Below are 21,294 nucleotides of genomic sequence, written 5' to 3'. Positions count from 1 at the left end.
CTCCGGGGTCCTCCCGCACCCAGGCCCCATACACTCGGGTTGCGAAGCCGAGTGCCTCCCCGTGCGGCCGCCAGGGGGCGCCCCAGGCCGGGCCGAGCGCCGCCCCCGCCCAGGAGAATTGACAGGCGCGCGGGCGCCGAAGCTGGTCTTTCCAGAAACCGCACCCCGCCCGCTCCCGGGCTGCCATCCGCGGCCCGGTCACGCTCACGTCTCCGCGATTCGGTGTCTCTTGGCCTCCTGCCCCACTGACCTGGGAGTACCAGGAATCACCCCACCCCCAGCGAGGTCCCCTCTGTTGCACAAAATGGGCGCTAGGTGGGGTCATTCTAGTTTGGCCGCCTCACCCTCCTCCAGGGTGGCACTATCACCATTCTCGCCCGCCTCCAGCCGGCCCAATCCTGCTGCTCCCTCCAGCGTTGTCCCTGCCCCGTGCCCTCTTGTGGTCGTAGGCATCTTGCAGCCCGGGAAAGACAGAAAGAAGCTGCCCGCAGGACCCCAGACCCTGGGAGCCTTCCTCCCCTTGTCTCCACTCTGGACTTGGGGGTCCCCCACCAGCCACGGCGAGAGCGAGAAAGATAATAGCTGGGCGGAGGCTGGGGAAGACCCTCGGTCTCAGAAACTGAAGGGAGCCAGGACTCCCGGTTGGGGAGTCGGTGCAAGCCCTGAGGTGGGAGAGGAGGGCGGATGGGAGTCCAGGACCACAGCTCTGCAGGGGACAGGCAAGTCCTGTGGCGGCTCTAGGAAGGTCTGGGTCACACTGGGACCAGCCAGCTGGACCTGGGTGGGGAGGGGTGGGGTGCCTGACTCTACTCCTGTGACCTGGACATTGCCCAGCTGAGCAGGAGCTTTGACCCTGTGGACTTACAGCTCATCTGAACCTGCTTAGTCCGTCTTCCTGTTGTGTTAACCTTGCAGAGGGGTAAGAGTGCCAACTCTCCACCCCCCTTCCATCACTCCTGGGTACCTGATCCACTTTCCACCCTCATGGGTAAGGAAGGGGACAGGAAGGTCACCAATCCAACCAAGCCACAGTGCCAAATCCTGTTGGTTCGTTTGTTTTCCCCTGGTTAGGTTATGTTTTCAAACCATCAACAGATTCATAGCTGCTAGTGGATGTCAAATTTCAAAATAGGGGAGTCCCAGTGGTGACTTGTCCATTAGGAAGTCATAGGCAAGCCACTTACTTTCTCTGAGTTTCAATATCCTTGTCCCAATAAAAGGGCATCTGTGATTAGCTCTGAGCACATATTTAGGGTGAGCTTTCACCCTAAAGATCTCAGCAACAGCAGCTTCTACTCACTTTCACACATCAAAGAGAGGGTGGGTTCCCTCCCAGCAGAAGTCCTCCCAGCAGAAGTCAACATCCCGCCCTTCCAGTGTGCTTCTGATCAGGCACAGAGAAGAGCCAGTTTCATCTTCTTTCTTTTTGGTCAACTCCAGACATCTGCAACAAACAAGAAGATGAACAACAACCATTAAAAGTGGCCCCTGGAGAGTTTATCTGTCAGCGCACGCATGGCTGCAGGATCTCATTATAGGCCAAAGGCAGAGGATGTCTGCTTCCTTTCTGTCCTGGAATTCCGTGATAAAATCCCCTCCAGTTGTCTCTACTGATTCCATTTTGTTTTCTTTCTTGGCTATAACACAGATAGGAGGAAAAATCTTTCCTCCCTCAAGGCAGAGTTTTAAACGCATCACCTCAGAATGCCAAATGTTCTGGAAAGGAAGAAAGTTGGCAGCGAAGGAACCTGCAGAGAGAGGGACTGAGAGGGCTGAAGGGCCCAGCAGCTCCTGGCAGGCTCCTCTGGTCTCTGTTTGAAATTGGCTGAAAAGACATGGAATTTAGTAGGCAAGTCTGCCTCCTTCTCCTCCTCTTATCTGCAGAGGAGAGATCGGTTCCCAGCTGGCCGGGGCAGTGTCATTGATACAGCTGGTGTCATTGTTACCTTCCACTAACAGATCACTTGACACCTACCGGCTCAGGCAGAGCTGGGACTGGGCATTTCCTGGCTGAGCTGGAGGCTTGGGCCCTCCCCATTGTCCCAGAACCCCAGGTGAGGCCAAGACATGGGCTCTGCTGGGATGCCATGCTTGGTGACTCGGCAGAAGGACTAGATTGCTCCTGGTGGGTGCTCCCCCTTGCAGAGTCCCAGCTGCCCCTTTGGGTCCTGTTGCCTGGCCTCTTTTGCTGTCCTGGGTAGAGGAGATGAGTTTGTCGCTGGCTGCAAGCTGAGGCTAACTGACGCTGCTGCGCAGAGAAGGGGCACCGAGAGTGGCCTCGGATTGAGGAGCCTGTAGTGCAGAGCAGCCCCTCGGGCCTTCCGCCTGGCCCTGCTTCCCCGGCCGGCTGCCCTTCTGGTGAGTGCATCCCAGGTGGCATCATGCTGCAGCAGATCCTGCACGACATGTACATCGACCCTGAGCTCCTCGCCGAGCTCAGTGATGTGCAGAAGCACATCCTCTTCTACAAGATGCGGGAGGAGCAGCTGAGGCGCTGGAAGGAGCGGGAGACTTGGGAGTCCCTGGCTCAAGACAAGGGTCTCAGGCCTACGAAGACCAAGCGAGGTACGTGGCTGGGAGTCATGGAGGGGTGGGCCACCAGTCCCCCAGGAGGTAGAAAAATTAGCAGGGCCAGGCTGTGTCCTTCTTCAAGATGGGCACTGGGGTGATGAGGCCTGGGGGCTTGAAATCCTTGTCCTGTGGGCATCAGGTCCGGTGAGCCTGTGCTTTTGTCTTTTGGCCAGGAACTTAGGGCTTCGAGGCTGCTGCAGAGGCTGCCCAGGGGCCCTTATCGGGGTGGGGGAGTTGGACTAGCTTTGTCTTGTTGTGGAAGGCCCGAGTTCTGGGAAGACACCACTGAGACTTCAGATTGTGCTCCAACGTGGTTGGCAATGGTAGGGTGAACAAGGGCATGTTTGTGACCCTTGCCATTGGTTCTGGGCCAGGGTGTGGTATAGACATGCAGTTCCTCTCTCCTTGGCAGGCGTGGCAAACCAGTTCTCGGCTAGGGCCCCATCTGTGGACTGTGCCTCTCCCTCCAGGTCCTCTGGCAGGAGGATGCTGTGGGTTGTCCCTGGAGTCCCACTGGGCATCCAGAGAGAGGGCATCAGGGAACATCCCACACAGAGAATGACCATCCCCAAATGGTTGTGGCAACTGCAGATGAGAAGCAAGGGCCTAGCCTACATTTCAGGTGTTTTGTATGCAAAGTCTTGTGCTAGTCAATCCTATGGACTGGTACACCCGGGGGTGAAGGAAGTCGTTTGGGACCCCTGGGCCAGAAACTGGCAGGCCACTGAGGCTTGGCTTGGCACAGGACTCAATCTTGCTGGGGATGGTAGTTTCTGTGGATGCTACATGCACTTTACAGTTTGCAAGGCTTTGCCTTTTGAAGTTTTCAATCCAGGACAAAGTCCTGTTTCAGGGCTGGGCACACAGCTCCCTTGGTGATCTGGCTCTTCTCCATGCCAGACTCACTGCTGGCCATTCCCTACCAGGTACCACAGGCCATGCTCGCACCATCTGGACCTGCTTGCTCTTGTCTCTGGTCTTCACGTGAGTGGCTCTTACTGTTGGGAATGTCTTGCCTTCATCCACCTGACAGACTCCATCAGGACTGGCCCCCTGCCCCGGAATGTTCACGGATGCTCTTGCATAGGGCAGTACTTGCTCCTCTGTGGCTGCCTGGCATGTAGGACCCACCCCTGCCCTGGCACTTGCCACCCTGTCATTGTCATTCCTCGTCTGCTTGCCTGCTCTCCAATGGGCTCAAAGGCCCTGGCGTGTGAGGCCTTACTCCACTCTGTCTTTCTCCCCTGGGCCCAGCACAGAGCTGGCACACGGTGTTAAAGACACAGCAGGACCCTGCCGGGGAGGTTGGGTCAGAGCTGTGACTTGGCTGCAGGTGGCTGGTGCCAAGGCTGGGGCCTTCCGGGCTGGGCTGCGCTGGCAGCTGCATCACTAACTGGTGGAATGACAAGCCACCTTGCCAGCCCCACCCGGCCTGAGCCCTGGGGACTCGCGTTGCCTGCATGATGACTCTTCTGGGAGGGAGACGGATGCCTAAAATTTTAACTGCAAAAATATTTGTACAGAGATTTGTCACACATTGACATCTATATTTTCATGTATAAATTATACATTAAACTCATTTGAGTTTCTGGTGCAGAAGATCCTTTTTCTGGTAATTAATTTTCTGATTTATAAAGAATGGAAAAGCAGGGAAACACACTGAGGAATGTGTGTATCCCAGGTCAGGATCCCACTCGGATCCCGGCTCTTTGCTTTGGTCCTGCCTTCTGGAACTGTCTGGGCATGCCACTGCGGAGCCTGGGGGCTGGCCCCGCCCAGGAGCCCGAAGAACTTTCAGCTGGAGGGTCCAGGATGTACAGGATCTGCTTCATGTCCTGGGGTCGTGTTGAAGGGTGGCAACAGCCTGTGAGCTTTACGTTGACTGGGTGCCTACCCAGCCCTTGCTGCTCCCATATTCCTGCAGGGTGGCAGGGCAAGCTCCCTGATTTCATTTTAGTTAAGGAAGGTGAGGCTCAGAGAAGTGATGTGCTACATCCAAGGTCACCCAGCTGCTACATCTCATGACTTGGACCTGGAGTCTAGTGACTGATTTTTTTTTCCATTCATTCACTTCCAATCTCGGGACTCCAATTAAACAAATGAGCTGTGCACACATTCACTTGTTCACTCATTCACTAATTCATTCGCTTATCCAGCATTACTATGTGCTGACTTCTGTGAATGGGACAGTGCTTGTCCTGGAGACAGCGGGTAGATGGATCATAGGGAACACAGCCGACTCGAGTGCCAAGGGTGAGGCTTGGTGCAAAGCAGCCGTGCCGTGTCCCAGGGCGGGAAGTGTGCGGGGACGGGCTCCACGGAGGAATCTTCTCTTCCTTCCCTTGATGTTGCCAGAGGACTCAGAAGGTTCTCCAGATGCTTGTGAGACCCCAGCCCCCAGCTGATGTCCAGGCTCTTGACACTGTCTTGAGAAAGAACTCAGGAATGAGTCAGAATGATAGGAAAGGCAAGAAACTGCTAGTGAGAAGCGAAAGTACACGTTTGAAAGAGAAGTGCGGGCGTGCTCATGAGAGTGTGTCACGCCCAGCAGAATCTGGGTTTCTAATTTTATGGGCGTTTCTTTAATTAGGGGATGGAACAATTCTTAGGTGTTCTGGAAGAGGAGGAGATTTCAGAGAACCCCTTGGGTTACTGTCTCCTTTCTCCCTTCTTTGGGTTTGCCAGAAGAGCCATGGACAAGTCACCCTGAGTGGGATTTCAGCCGTTTTTGCTCTCTTCCTTTCGGTTTCCTGCTCTCTTGTTGTTTCTTTGTCTTGTTCTTGTTTTCGCTGTTGTTTGGGTTTTCCATGCTCCTGTGACCACCCAGTGCTATTCTTGTCTCATTGACAGGCACCCTCTTTCCTGGTCCCCTCCCCACACATTTGTTCTGAAGGAAGCACCTGCTGTGGCCCTGCTGAGCTGTTTGCCGGCCCCTTGGGATCCCTGAGCACGACCTGGCTGAGTCCTGGTCAGCCTAGAGTGACACCGGGCCTCCTCTGGGCCATCGTCCCCAGTGCTCTAAAGCCTCCCTTCTCCCCTCTTTTCTGGGAATATTCCTCGCTCCTGGCAAGCCTGGCTTTGCCATCCATTGGGCTCAAGTAACACTCCCCGTGGCCCTACAGACAGGCAGGCAGGACAAGGTGTGCCTTGTGCCCGAGGACCTCACAGCCCCGGAGTTGTGCCTGGTGAGGGCGCAAGTAAACACTGGTGATGTGAATCATTCTCGTTTACAGAACCTAGGAGGTTTTCTTGATTTTGGGATCCACATTTGGAACCCACGGGAGTAAGCTGGGGTGAAAGCTTAGAGGCAGACTGTGAAAGGTAGGAAGGAGAGGAGACGAGGGCGTGGCTGGACACGTCACTCCTCTGAGCACATGGCATTTCTTTTCTGTTTTCACTTTATGCTTTGGCAAGAACCCCCTGATGTTCTATACTGTTGTGGATGGTGTGGACCCCTCAGCTTGGTAGGTTTGTTTTAATCTAACATCATGTTTATTGCTCTATCGCATTTCTGACAGTTTGTTGTCCAGTATGTTGAGTATATTGAGACTCAGAGAAGGCATGTGATCACATTATGTCCCAGCAAGACTTAAGTCAAACCCCTCTAGCATGGCCACGACCTGTGCAATCTCATCCTCTCCTCATTCTGCATGGCCACCGCGGGAACGCACACCCCGTGTTAGGAATTATGAACTTCACAACCCTGTGGACTCCTCTCTGCTTACTCAGTCATCCTAGGTTCTTGGGGCCAGAGCTGGATGTGACCTGGGGACACATGACTCAGGACACATGTCCACACTACTGACCAAGGAAGCTTCCCTGTTTGGACCTGTCAGTTCTATATATATATATATATATATATATATATATTTTTTTTTTTTTTTTTTAGACGGAGTCTTGCTCTGTTGCCCAGGCTGGAGTGCAGTGGCGTGATCTTGGCTCACTGCTACCTCTGCCTGTCAGGTTCAAGAGATTCTCCTGTCTCAGTCTCCCAAGTAGCTGGGATTACAGGTGCCCACAACCACACCCAGCTAATTTTTGCCTTTAATAGAGACATGATTTCATCATGTTGGCCAGGCTGGTCTTGAATTCTTGACCTCAGGTGATCCACCCGCCTGGGCCTCCCAAAATGCTGGGATTATAGGCACGAGCCACTGTGCCTGGCCCTGTCAGTTTTATCTTGATTGACGGTTTCTGCCACTGTTAAATTGGTTCCTCTGTGACCGCCTCCTCATCCTTCTGGATGCTTTTGCCTGGGAGCCAGACGTCTTTCCCTCCTACTCTTCCCACTCTCCTATTTGTGAACCAAGTCTGCACACTCAAGAAGCTGCTTCTTTCCTTTGGGTTTCCTACCAGGCAGTCAACTTTCCTATGCCTGCTCCCTGGCTTGCCCTCATTCCAGCCAGTGGAGTGCTCTGAGCCCAGTGGGCTCCAGCCTCCACTGCCTCCATTCTCCACAGCTGGGCTCAGGATGTGCTCCCAGATGCAGTCCTGACCCGGGGCCTAAAGGGCTCATCCTCTTTAGCATCCTCTTTATTCCTCAGCATCAAGTCACTCCCACTGCCCTCATGGGAGGTGTGTGACACCATCCTTCTCACTAGGCATCTGGCTTCCCTGTTTCCTGGGCCCATCCGGTAGCCACAGCAACCTTGCCTGCTGGGCTTGGGCCCTCCTGGCCTCCATGTGTCCTCTTTCCAGGCATGGAAGTCCCGACCTTGCATGCCAGCCCTGCCTAGACCCCTGCACGGAGCCCTGCACCTGCCTGCCAACATCCCCATGGTGGCCTTGATCTCAGTGCAGTCCCTGCCTCAAGCTCATCCCTACATTTCCTTCCCACAGCAGCCGCAGACCTTTGGACACACGAGTTAGCTGACTTATCTCTCTGCCTCGGTGGCTTTCATGGCACTCATGAAAGGCACAGGTCTTTGCTGGCACCTGCCCACCTCTTCAAGCTAATTTCCACCATGTGCATCCCACTGCGTGGAATGCTGTTTCCCCAGATCCTCATGAGGCTCTTCTGGGACATTATTCATCTCGGTTGAATGCAGAGTTCTTCACTGGCCACCCGCTCTCAATGAGCCGCATCCCAGTCTCTCTCTTTGAACACCTGCCTACTTTTCTTCCTAGCACTTAGCATGTCTGCAAGTGTCTTTACAAAATTATGGTAAAATACATGAAATTTACCATTTTAGCCATTTAAAGTGTGTAATCCAGTGACATTTAGTACATTCAGAATGTTGTCCAACTATCACCACTGTCTAGTTCCAGAACATTTTTCTCACTTCAAAAACAAACCCCATAGCCATGAATGGTCCTTTCCTATCCCCCCCTCTGCTCAGGCCCTGACCACCACTGATCTGCTTTCTGTCTCTGTGAATTTGCCTCTTATTCCTCTTCCTTCTCCTTCTCTTTCTTCCTCTTGTTCCTCTCCTTCTTCTCCTTCTTTTGCTCCTCCTCCTCCTCTCCTCTTTCTCTTACTTTCTCCCCTCTTTCTTTTTCTCCTTTCTCTCCTCCTCTCCCTTTTCTTCTTCTCCTTTTTCTCCTCCCTCTCGTCTCCCTTTTCTTCTTCTTCTTCCTTTCCTCCTTTCTTTTCTCCTCCACTTCTCCTTTTCTTCTTCTTCCTCCTCTTGCTCCACATACCTGTTTGCTTGTTTACGGTCCATCTCCTCCATTAGCCTGAAAGTGCCATGAGACCATGGATGTTGCTTGCATTGTTCCAGTTTCTATCCCAGCATCGAGAACAAGGCCTGGGGCAGAGTTGGAGTGTGCGTGGGTGAGTAGCGGCTAAGGTGCTTACATGTATGCTGTGGCAGGGGTTTGACTGGGGACACAGATGCTAAAGGATTGCTTTTTTGAGTGAAAGGCTGTGTGCTGCGCATTGTGACCCCTCCACCCCACTATACATCAAAAATCCTCTCTGAAAGTATAGAAATCAGAATATATGTGTTCTTTGGGATTTGTTGTAGAGGCTGATATATAATAATATATGTATAAGTAATGACAAATCTGTCACCTTTTCACTTTTACTTATCTCTCATTCCATTTTCTTTTTATTTTTTCTCTCTTTCTTTTTTTAAAAAGAAATTTTAAAAAGAAATATTTTTTATTTTTTATTTTTTCTTGAGACAAGATCTTGCTGTGTCATCCAGGCTGCAGTGCAGTGACGCAATCTCAGCTCACTGCAACCTCTGCTTCCCAGGTTCAAGTAATCCTCACACCTCAGCCTCCCGAGTAGCTGGGACTACAGGCATGTGCCACCATGCACGGCTAATTTTTGTGTTTTTTGTAGAGATAGGGTTCCAGCATGTTGCCTAGACTGCTCTCAAACTCCTGGGCTCAAGCAATCCACCAGCCTGGGCCTCCTAAAGTGCTGGGATTGTAGGCGTGAGCTATTGCGCTGGCCACTCATTCAATTTACATTTCTTGTTTTAGGATTTGAACTTGGGTTTTAGCCTGACCAATGCTCTTTTTTTTCTTTGCATTCACTTGGTGCATATTTGCCTGTATCTCCCACCGCAGCCTTTTGATGCCATTTTGTTTTAGGAGACTCTCTTGGAAAATGTATATTAAATAGCATACGGTATTTTAAAGCTTACTTTTATTTTTTTATTTTATTTTTATTTTTATTTATTTTTATTTTTTTTGAGGCAGAGTCTCGCTCTGCCGCCCAGGCTGGGGTGCAGTGGCCGGATCTCAGCTCACTGCAAGCTCCGCCTCCCGGGTTCACGCCATTCTCCTGCCTCAGCCTCCCGAGTAGCTGGGACCACAGGCGCCACCACCGCGCCCGGCTAGTTTTTTTGTATTTTTTAGTAGAGACGAGGTTTCACCGTGTTAGTCAGGATGGTCTCGATCTCCTGACCTCGTGATCCGCCCATCTCGGCCTCCCAAAGTGCTGGGATTACAGGCTTGAGCCACCGCGCCCGGCCAAGCTTACTTTTATAAATGTATTCAAGCCCATTATTTTTATCAGGAATGAAACATGGTCTACTGAAGATGAGAAACATAAGCCTATTTTTATATTCTTCCCCATGATTTCATTGGTGTAATCAAGGATGGTAAATCAGTAGTTGATTTTGTTTACATTATGTATTTCATCTCTCAAGATTTATTTTTTATGCTCATAGTAGAGGTTTTATAATGAAATCCCAATGACAATAGTTATTTGGATGTTAACTCCACTTTGTCTGGTTTCATTGCTCCCTACATGTTTTCTCTCTGAGGGGCAGTGATAAATGCTTTATTTCCCCTTTGCCCCACTGCACAAGTGATTTGTCCAATCAAGCAGTGCAGCCCTCACTGTTGGGATTCTTAGCACATTACACTGAAGTCACTAAACACCATGAGAAATTCTTGCTTAAAGCTGCCTCGCGCCCCATCCCTATTCTTGCTGTCATAATATGTTCTCGGGACATCATTGATTTTGGCATGCTAATTTTCCTCAACCTCCTTCTTCAGTTTTTTTTTGTTAGTTCCAACAGCTTTTTGGTTGATTCCCTTGGACTATCTAGGGAGCCATGCTGCACAGGAACACTGGGAAGTCAGTGGAGCACATGCCCTGGTTATCTGGACCGTAGCTCTTTGTAGCTGTTGTTCACAACCCCTTTCCTGGACACTGGGGACAGTGATTCTAGGACAGCGCTGGGAGGGGGAGGAAGGGGTTAGGGAGGTGACTGACAGAATCTCCTCCCTGGTGTCTCTTAGTGATGTTTATTTACCATTAGTGCCCCATTTCTTTTGTTAAGAAAACATTTCCTGTCACCATGCAAAATTCAAGGAACAATTCTCTGGAGGAAATACTTGATCACGTGTGTATAAGGAGAGAAAATGAGGTGTCTAGAGGTGAGGGACAGTGTCCAGAGCCCTAATTATTTCCAGGAAGACAAGAAGTAAGAAGCCTCTTGTGCCATGAGAGTTGGGAAGTTGGGGCTGAGTGTGGGTCTGAGGGACCAGTTAAGGCAGCAGGTGGTGAATGAGATATTGCCAGTTTCTGAAGGGGAGCCCCAAAATCAAACAAGAAGAAAATCATTAGAAGTGGATTTATGGTGACACAGGGCTGTCCACCTGACCCCAGAGAGATGTCCTATCACCTGTCACCTGTAGGTAGGTACCCTTGAAGCTCGAGGGGGTATTTGGAAGGCAAGCAGACCCTGACACTCTTCCAGACTTCCTACCCAAGGGATGCTCCCTTAGCTCATTTTCTGAGGGATTCTATGGTGGGAAATAGTGTCATGGATCATTTTTCTTTTTTCTTAGACAGACTCTCGCTCTGTCGCCCAGGCTGGAGTGCACTGATGTGATCTCAGCTCACTGCAACCTCCACCTCCCAGGTTCAAGCGATTCTCCTGCCTCAGCCTCCTCGTAGCTGAGATTAAGGTGCACGCCACCATGCCCAGCTAATTTTTGTATTTTTAGCAGAGATGGAGTCTCACTATGCTGCCCAGACTGGTCTCAAACTCCTGACCTCACGTAATCCGCCCACCTCGGCCTCCCAAAGTGCTGGGATTACAGGTGTGAGCCACCGCGTCCGGCCTCATTTTTCCACCCTTGGGTGGGCTTGATGCTACTTTCAAAATGCCTATAGCATGGTGGATGGATCCAGGCAACTCAATTTCATCCTGATTCCACTGGGGTGGCTTTGGAAAATCACCCATGCAATGAGAATAACAACTCTTTCCCGACAGTTTTTGGGAGAATTAAAAATGCTTCTTCAACAAGGGGGCAGCTTCTGCCACCATGTAGACACCTAAGAGCCAGGTTGTGTTTGTCTCCTTCCTTTCTTGGTTCTGCTGGCAGATCCCCTTGGAATTAGTCTGGGCCTCTTCCTGAGTGCTCCATCGCTTGCCCTAGTCTATGGGACCAGCCACATCACTGCCTAGCCAAACTCAGTTTTTCTGGAGTCTCAGCAATGGGGGGCGGGGTGACTTAGGGAGTGAGGTCTTTCCTGTGAGTCTCAGATCATCAACCCTTGTGTACTTTACAAGTGTACTTTTACTTTTTAGGATATACTGGAAGAAATTCAGTTTTTCCAATGAAGGGTCACTCTTGATTCTTGGGATGCTGATGAGCTTTTCAGATGAATGATGTAAAGATGAGGCATCATGGTGGGTGCAGGAAGAGCCCACGGAGAATTGCTGTGATCTGCTGGTAACTGTCGGCACAGCCTGTGGCCTGGGACTCTCTGATTGTGATTGTGTGGCTAAACACAGGGCTCCCTCCTGAGCCAGCCAGTGGAACAAAGACTAGGGATCTCTGAGAGCTGTGATGGGACTTGGGGTGTGTGTGTGTGTGTGTGTGTGTGTGTGAGTGTGTGAGTTTGGCTTGTGTTCTGCTGGCATTTGGGGCATGCAGAGAGATGCTGGGGCCAGACCTTTCTATTCCATTTGCCTGAACCATGAGATCCAGTATGGCCCTGCCGTGCAGTGGGTGCCCCACCCAGGTTTGTGGCCTTGACATTGGTGGGGCCTCACTTTCTGGCTCCCAGCCTCCTGTTCTGCCTCCAAATGGCAGCCAGAAAGGTGAGACAGCTGCATGGATGAGTGAGCTCCTCAGGGGTGTAGTCTCAGCATCCCCCTTGGAGCTCAGACCCTTCATCTGTAATGGGCACGGGCTTTACTGAAACCACCTCCCTCCAGGGGAGGTTGTGGGGATTGAGTGAGCCGTGCACAAAGTGCCTGAAGTCCACCCGGTGTGCACAGCACCTGCCGAGGGCTTCTGGTTCCTTTGCAGCCTGCCACCTTGCTCTTGTTTCCTTTCTGCCTTCCTCAGGCCCAGCAGTGAGGTTCTTAGTGAGGCAGCTCCACCTGCAAAGGCTACCAGGGCCCACTTCTCCCCGTCTTTCACACCAGTGCTTTCCAAAGCTACAAAACCTCAGCTTACCAGGTGGGCAGTGAGAGGAGCCAGAGCAGAGGCCGCTGTGAGCAGGCATGGAGTCACCCATAGTCACCGGTGGCGACGGCACTTGGCACCTGGCAGGTTTGGGCATCCCCAGGGGTGAGGGTGGTTTTTGTGGCTGTAGAGAAAGATTAATATGTGGAGCCCTTAATTGTCAGCTTTGAGTAATCTGTGTCCACAAGGAAAGAACTTGCAGCCTTAGTCAGCTAAGGGCTTTTGGTGGGGAGCTGGGGGGCAAAGGGGACCCTGGAAACTAAGGAGGATGGGTCGGGTGGCAGAGCAAGACCTAAAGGCAGCTGCATGCTGTAATATGAAGGCGAACTCCTCCAGATGGAGGGCCTGTCAGGCCTGTGCTAGGCCCTTTAAGGGCCTCAGCTTATCTTACCCCTCAGTGACCTGGAAGATGCACCCCTGTGCATTTCATAAAACCTAAGAGTGCTTGATTGAAAGACACACCCTTGGCTGGGCACGGTGGCTCACACCTGTAATCCCAGCACTTTGGGAGGCTGAGGCGGGTGGCTCACGAGGTCAGGAGATCGAGACCATCCTGGCTAACACAGTGAAACCCCGCCTCTACTAAAAATACATAAAAATTAGCCGGATGTGGTGGCGGGCTCCTGTAGTCCCAGCTATTTGGGAGGCTGAGGCAGGAGAATGGCGTGAACCTGGGAGGTGGAGCTTGCAGTGAGCCGAGATCGCACCACTGCACTCCAGCCTGGGCAACAGAGCAAGACTCCGTCTCAAAAAAAAAAAGAAAAAAAAAAAGAAGAAAGAATAAAGCACAACAAGGAAAAGTAAAAGTAAAAGAAACATGACTTGATTTTTATTTTATTTTATTTTATTTTATTCGCTCTGTCACCCAGGCTGGAGTGCAGTGGCGCGATTTTGGCTCACTGTAAGCTCTGCCTCCTGGATTCACGCCATTCTCCTGTCTCAGCCTCCTGAGTAGCTGGGACTACAGACGCCCACCACTACGCCCAGCTAATATTTTTTGTATTTTTAGTAGACAGGGGGTTTCACCGTGTTAGCCAGGATGGTCTCCATCTCCTAACCTCGTGATCCACCCGCCTCAGCCTCCCAAAGTGCTGGGATTGCAGGTGTGAGCCACCACTCCTGGCCAACATGACTTGATTTTTAAAAATCTTAACAGATGCCAAACTTAAAAAAAGAATGAAACTGGATTTAAATAGAAAAATATTTGCAACATATATAACAGGCAAATAATTAATACCCAGAAAACATAATGAAGTGCTCCAAATCAATTAGCAAAAGACAAATAACCAATAGAAAAATGAAGAAATAAATGAACAAGCAATTCACAGGAGGGAAATTTCAAATCACAATGAAGATGCAAAAAGACATTCAACTTCACTAATAAACCACCTCCATGTAAATTAAAGCAATCAGATTAGCAAGAGTTAGAAGAGTCTAAGAGTAGCCATGTTAATGAGGACCCAGGGAAAGAGATTCTTTCCCACACTTCAAGGGGTGAGACACACAGCGAGTGCCTGTCCCTTTCCAATGCTTCTGCAGGTTCCCGAAGGGCTTGGGCAGATGAGGATGGGGTGGCGGTGTCTTAGTCCAGGCTACTATAAGAAATTATCACACACTGAGTAGTTTAAACAACAAACGTTTCTCACAGCCCTGGACTCTGGATGTCTGAGGTCAGGGAGCCCGCACGGTCAGGGGTCTGGTGAGAGCCCTCTTCCTGGATGCGGATGGCTGACTTCTCCTGTATCCTTACATGGTGGAAAGAAAGTGTGCTAGCTCTCTGGTCTCTTCTTATAAAGGCACTAATCCCATTCATGAAAGTTCCATTCTGTTGACCTAATTACCTCTTGCCCTAATTACCTCCCAAAGGCCATACCTCCTAATGCCACTACATTGGGACTAGGGTTTCAATGTGTGAATTGCAGGGGTACACAGACATTCAGACTTTCAGACCATTTTTAGAGAACAGAGGCTCATGCCCAGGGTCACACAGCTGGTCAGTGATCAGTGGACCAGCAGGGAGCCTGAGTTTCGGTGCAGTTTCCCTTTCCTTCCCTTCTCCCAGCTGCTGCCAAAAGCCCAGGGACTGTTTGAACAGGACTGACTTTTGCTCCACTTTGCATGGAGGGAGGTGCCTCTCCTGCACTGTTTCAGGGCTCCAGCTGGGGGATGCTGACCTGAGCTGCCCTGGCTTCCTCCCTCTTCCCTAGGATTCTTTTCTGTCCCCTCATTTCAGGATGCTAATGCTGTCCCCTCCCTGCTTCCCCATCTCTGCACCTCCCTGCTTCCACTTTCAGCCTGGAGGACAGCAGGGTCAGCTCCTGAGAAAGGCCACCAGTTGCTTATCTTGGCACTCCCTGTAACTCAAACCCCAGTTCTCACTCCAGCTCAGAGGAGCTGGGTGGAAGCAGGTTGTAGACTACCTGTCCCTCTGCTATCTCTCAGAGTGGCTAGCATTACTGCTTTCCAGGTTTTTCTCACCCAAGAATCAGCAAAGCTTCCTACGGTTTTCCCATTTGGAAACAGATTTTGCCTTAGATGTTGGGGTCTAAATTCTTTGGGTTCGTTTTCATGTGTATTTACCCCATGTCCTGTTAGAATTACATCATCCTAGGCTTTAGGCATTATTTATTTATTTTTTGAGACGGTGTTTTACTCTTGCTGCCCAGGCTGGAGTACAATGGCACAATCTTGGCTCACTGCAACCTCCATCTCCCGGATTCAAGTGATTTTCCTGCCTCAGCCTTCCGAGTAGCTGGGCTTACAGGTGCTCGCCACCACGCCTGGCTAATTTTTTGTATTTTTAGTAGAGTCAGGGTTTCACCCTGTTGGCCAGGCTGGTTTTGCACTTCTTAGCTCAGGTGATCCACCCACCGTGGCCTCCCAAAGTGTTGGGATTACAGGTGTGAGCCACCGTGCCTGGCAGGCATCATTTATTTCTATCCTATTATTTCACTGGTGTGCTTTTTTTCTGGGCACCATGGTAGGGTTCTCATTCTCAAACTCTGAGATGCTAAAGATTTAGGATGTCCTGTCCCTGTCCCCAGAACATGTGCAGCTACCTCATTTTACAGATTAAGTGATTTGGATCTCAGAGCTTTTAAGGAACAGGACTGAGAGCAGGATCTGGGCTCCTCACTGACACATTGATTCTGCTATGTCTCTGTATTGAATGAACTGCAGACAGGGAGTAGGGGTTGCAGGTGGGGCATTGTGGATTTCCCAGTGATAGTTACAGCAAGTCCTACTACACGTGGGGTATCAAGGCCCCGGTGAGAGCTGTTCTTGGATTTGTTCTTGTTCTAGCAAGAGAGGGTCCAGGCTTCATAGGAGGTGTGGCCTTGAGCTGGGGTAGGGGGGTGCCATTCCACAGTTACAAGGTTGAAGGGCATGATGGTGGTGGCTTAGTGTGACCAGCCCCATGTTTGTGTTGCTCATACACAGCAAAGGCAGTGCTGAATACAACATCAAACAGCCTGGCACTATTGGCAGCAGCCCCTGTGCCCACAGAGTGCTAGGCTTTTGCCTTCTTTGTGCCAGAGGCATGTATGACGGTAAGAGTGTCTGGGTTCCAAATTTGGCTACCCACTTTCTAACTAGCTGATTCCCACTTACTAATTTGACTTTGGTAAGATACTCATGACTCTCTGAGCCTCAGTTTCCTCTTGCCTAAACTGGAGATGATGATGATAAGTTCTGCATCCCAGATTTGTGAGGAAGACGAAATGATGGTCCCAGTGAAGCAGGGTGTGTTGGAAGTACTTGATAAACATTAGCAGAGCACATTCCTTCTGTACTTAGTGGAGTTCTAGAAGAACTTTTCCAGAAGACTGAAGTTCCAGAAGATTAAAGTTTACAGCTTAGAACAGAAGGCATCTGTGTTAAGAGAACACATTGCTGTTGGGCAGCCACTTCCTCGCAGGATTCTCTGGTCATTAAGTATGATGTTAACTGTAGGTTTTCACAGATGCATTTATCAGAGTGAGGAACTACCCTCTATTTCCAGTTTACTGAGAATCTTTACTAGGAATAGATATTGAATTTGTCAAATGTTTTTCTGTAACTATTGAGATGATCATATTTTTTTCTTTTTTAGTCTGCTGATAGGATTATTTGGATTGATTTTTGAACGTTGAACCAACCTTAAATTCCTGTGATAAAATCATATATGGTCATGATGCTTTATCCATTTTATATATTTCTGAATTTAATTTGTTAATACTTTATTAAGATTTTAAAAAATCTGTGTGATCGATATTGTCCTGTACTTTTCTTGAAATGTATTTAGTTTAATATCAGGGTAAGATCAACCTGAAGAAATATGTTGGAACATATTCTCTCCTCTTCCATTTTCTGTGTTTGTATGCATTTGGTATTACTTCTTCCTTAAATGTTTGATGGAATGTACCAGTAATGTCTTTCATTGTGGGCAGATTTTAACATATAAATTCAAGTTCTTTAGTGTACATAGAGCTATTCAGGAAGTATGTTTCTTCTTTAGTGAACTGTTGTATATTTTGCTTCTTTCAAATAATTTGCTCATATTATCTAAGTTATCAACTTATTGACATAAAGTTGCTCATAAAATTCCCTTGTCTGTAGGATCTTTAGTGATGACCTCTCTTTCATGCCTAAAAGTCGTGTCTTCTCTCTTACTATGTTGATCGGTCTGCTGAGAAATTTTTCAGTTTCACTAATGGCTTCAAAAACTAATTTTCATTTGTTTTATTGTGGTTTCTTTTTGTTTCTCTGTTTTCCATTTTATCGGTTTCTACCATTATCTTTTTTATTTCTTTCTTACTTTTACTTTTGGATTTAATTTGTTCTTATTTTCAAGTTTATTAGTGTGGAAGCTTAGACCACTGATTTGAAACATTTCTTTCTGAATATAAGCATTTGATGCTATAAATGTCAGAGCCCTGCTTTAACTACATCACATGAATTTTTACATGTTATTTAAAATATTTCTTCAATTAAAATATTTCATAATTCACCTTGTGATTTTTTTTTAAATCCATGGGCTACTTAGAATTGTGTTGTTTAGTTTCTGAATATTTGAAAGAAATTTTTTCAAGTATCTTTTTGTCATTGATTTCTACATTGATTCCACTGTGGTCAGAGAACATAAGACACATGATTTCAAATATTTTATGCTTGTTGATTTTTTTTTCAATAGCTGAGAATCCTATCTATCTTGGTGAATGTTCTGTATGTACTTGAAAGAGAAAGTGTTCGGCTGTCATGTGAAGTGTTCCGTAAATGTCAATTAAGTTGGTTGATAACGCTGTTTAGATCTTCTGTAGCTTAATTTTTCCTACTTATCCTGTTAATCACCAGAAGAAACTTTTTTTAAAAAGCAGCTTTATTGAGATGTAATTAATATGCCATATAATAATCATGCATTTATTTATTTATTTATTGAGACAGAGTCTCACTTTGTCACCCAGACTAGAGTGCAGTGGTTCAGTCTTGGGTTACTGCAACCTCCATCTTCTGGGCTCAAGTGATTCTCCCACCTCAGCCTTTCAATTGCTGGAACTGCAGGTGGGTACCACCACACACCCAGCTAATTTTTTTTGTTTGTTTTTTGGTAGCAACAGGGATTTGCCATGTGGTCAAGGCTGGTCTTGAACTCCTGGGCTCAAGCAATCTGTCCAACTTGGCTCCCCAAAGTGCTAGGATTACAGGTGTGAGCTGCCGCACCCAGCCTTAAGTCATGGACTGAAAACATACAATTTAACACTTTTTATTATGTTCATAGATGTGTGCAACCATTTGTTGCTTGTACTTTTGCTGTCATATTTAAGAAACCCTTGTTTCTGAGGTCATGAAGGTCTAACCTTAGCATGAAGATTTATGCTTATATCTATATATTTTCCAAGTTATTAAGATAGAGTAGCACATAATATTCTTTTATAATCACTTGTTTTTTATATTGTCTTTTAATTTCTAATGGTATATATTTTTGTTTTATTTAATTTTTACTTAGTTATGCCAGGCAGTTTCTTATTTTTTTACATTTTCCAAAGAACAAATGTTTAGTTGTATTTATGCTATATATGCTTTGTATTTTACTAATCTTAGCTTTTGTCTTCATTTGTTTCTTCTTCCTACTCTTTTATCTTATTTTAATGTTCTTTTTCTAATATCTTAGATTAAAAATTAGTTTATTCACATTATATCTTTTTTACAATGCTTTTAAAATTTCTCATTATAAAACATTTGAATGAACAGGCACAAGAGAAAATAATATTATAAATACCCATGGGCCCATAGTATATTTATCAAATGTTAACGTTAGTGCCTTGTTTTTATTTAAACAATTCAGATTCAGTTGAGACCTACTTTGGTGCCTTTCTACAATCTTGCTCCCCATCTCTTATGCAACCTTTGTTGCAAATTCAATGTTTATCATGCTTATATCTGTTTCTTACTGTAATATAGACTTTGTCCATAAGTAATATGTTGCTTAATCATTATATAAATAGCATTATATGATTATACTATGATAACCTGAATTTAATTTTGTGGTTCTGCAGTTTTTTCTTTTTCGAGTCAGGGTCTCACTCTGTTACCCAGGCTGTAGTGTAGTGGTATGATCATGGCTCACTGTAGCCTTGACCTCCTGGGCTCAAAGGATCCTCCTGCCTAAGCCTCCTGAATAGTTGGAACTACAGGTGTGCACCACCACGTCTGGCTAATTTTTTTACATTTTGCAGGAATAGGGTCTCACTGTGTTCCTAGGCTGGTCTCAAACTCCTGTGCTCAAGTGATCCTCCCACCTTTGCTCCCCCAAAGTGGTTCTGCATTTTCAAAAGACTTGTAACTATGTTGTTGAAACCTATTTTCTTGCTATATAGTACTGTATTTTAAAAAATATACCTTTTTATTTATTTATTTTTTTTGAGACAGAGTCTGGCTCTGTCACCCAGGCTGGAGTGCAATGACGCCATCTCAGCTCACTGCAAGCTCCACCTCCCAGGTTCACACCATTCTCCTGCCTCAGCCTCCCAAGTAGCTGGGACTACAGGCGCCAGCCCGGCTAATTGTTTGTATTTTTAGTAGAGATGGGGTTTCACTGTGTTAGCCAGGATGGTCTCGATCTTCTGACCTCGTGATCCACCCACCTCAGCCTCCCAAAGTGCTGGGATTACAGGAGTGAGCCACTGCCCCTGGCCCAAAAATATACCATTTTTAGATTGTATTCAATACCACAATGTAGTATTTATTTGAAGTCATTGCAAGCAACCGTAAATAGACTGGTACACTCAAAGTCATCACTTTAGCTCAGGTTTTCTATTTTTAAAAAATTTTTTAAAAATTTAAAAATTTTACTTTAAGTTCTGGGATACATGTGCAGAACGTGCAGGTTTGTTACATAGGTATACATGTGCCATGGTGGTTTGCTGCATCTATCAACCCATTATCTATGTTTTAAGTCCTGCGTACATTAGGTATTTGTCCTAATGCTCTCCCTCCCCTTGCCCCCTACCCAAAATATACCATTAAATTTTTTTAAAAGAGATATATTTGTAAAAGAGATGTAACTATATTGTTCAAACCTACTTTCTTGCTATATAGTACTATATTTAAAAAAAATACCATGCTTTATTTTTCTGTTTTTAGTTGTTGGATATTTATCTGGTTTCCAGTTTTTTATATTTTGAACAATGTATTTATCAGCCTTCTTATTCAGGCTTCTCTAGGCAAATTTGTAGGAGTCATTAAATTATTTGCCTAAAACTGCTATTCCTTAGTAATAATTGAAAGCATTTTCAACTCTACTAGATATGGCCAAATATTTCCAAAGTGGTTTTATCAGTACCTTCCCTTATCAGCAGTTTGTAAGAATAAGTGTTGCTCTAGATCTTCTCTGACACCTTAGGACCATCAGACTTACTCATTCTTTCCAATCTTGTAGGAGTGTGTACACTTGTTTTAATATGCATATCTTTAATTAGTGGTGACATTAAGTATCTTTTAACGTATTAACTATGTTTTCTGTGATGCTTGTTTATATCAATAATCTGACAGGAATGTGTTATGCTGCAAACAACAGAAAATCGAATCACCAAGGATTTCCATAAGTAGGATTTTTTTCCCCCACCTAGAAAAAGAATTTGGAAATAGACAGACCTGGGCCAGCTTAGTGGTTCTATGATATTAATATCTCTGGCTCTTCTTTCATGATCCTCTGATTGGCTTAGCATTTTGGGTCTGCAGTGGCTATTGTGCTTCCTGACATCACATCTTCTCTTTGGTATGAAGAAGAGGAGAAAGAAAGCCAGGGTGGTGTCGATATCAGGACAGCAAAAAGTTTCCCACAACTCCCTGGTAACCTATTTACATTCATTGGCCACCCTTATCTGGCCGACTGAGAAAATTAGAATTTTAACGAGGCATATTGCTGTCTTGATTAAACTCAGAGTACCAGTAGCAAGGAGGCAGTGGAGGGAGGGGTAACAGGTAAGGTAACTAACAGCATTTGCCACGATATCTGTTGCGCCTTTTTTTTTTTTCCAGACAGAGTCTTGCACTGTCGTCCAGGCTGGAGTGCAGTGGCGGGATCTCGGCTCACTGCAAGCTCTGCCTCCCTAGTTCACGCCATTCTCCTGCCTCAGCCTTCGGAATAGCTGGGACTACCGGCGCCCGCCACCATGCCCAGCTAATTTTTTTGTATTTTTAGTAGAGACGGGTTTTCACCGTGTTAGCCAGGATGGTCTCAATCTCCTGATCTCATGATCCGCCTGCCGTGGCCTCCCAAAGTGCTGGGATTACAGGTGTGAGTCACCGCGCCCGGCTGCAGCTTTTTAAAAATTTTTTTTTTTTTTTTTTTTTTTT

The 21,294-nt window shown here is 47.2% G+C and overlaps 1 protein-coding gene across 2 annotated transcripts in view; it reads left to right on the top strand.

Annotated features, from left to right (window-relative positions):
- The first annotated feature begins 1,951 nt into the window (after positions 1-1,951).
- Positions 1,952-21,294, top strand: part of SH2D4B (SH2 domain containing 4B) — a 110,888-nt gene continuing 91,545 nt past the window's right edge. The window contains exon 1 of one of the 2 annotated variants that reach the window (XM_025397350.1): positions 1,952-2,565. In XM_025397350.1, the coding sequence (XP_025253135.1) occupies positions 2,382-2,565 (184 nt within the window). In that variant the 5' untranslated portion in view covers positions 1,952-2,381. Of the gene's footprint in view, positions 2,566-4,844; positions 4,954-21,294 lie in introns of those variants that run through there. The other variant, XM_025397351.1, reaches the window with a different exon arrangement.

The sequence above is a fragment of the Theropithecus gelada genome, chromosome 9, assembly GCF_003255815.1.
Source record: "Theropithecus gelada isolate Dixy chromosome 9, Tgel_1.0, whole genome shotgun sequence".
NCBI classification, from domain to species: Eukaryota; Metazoa; Chordata; class Mammalia; order Primates; family Cercopithecidae; genus Theropithecus; species Theropithecus gelada.
The sequence above is the reverse complement of the archived record's forward strand: the minus strand, read 5'-3'. Positions and strand labels throughout refer to the sequence as shown.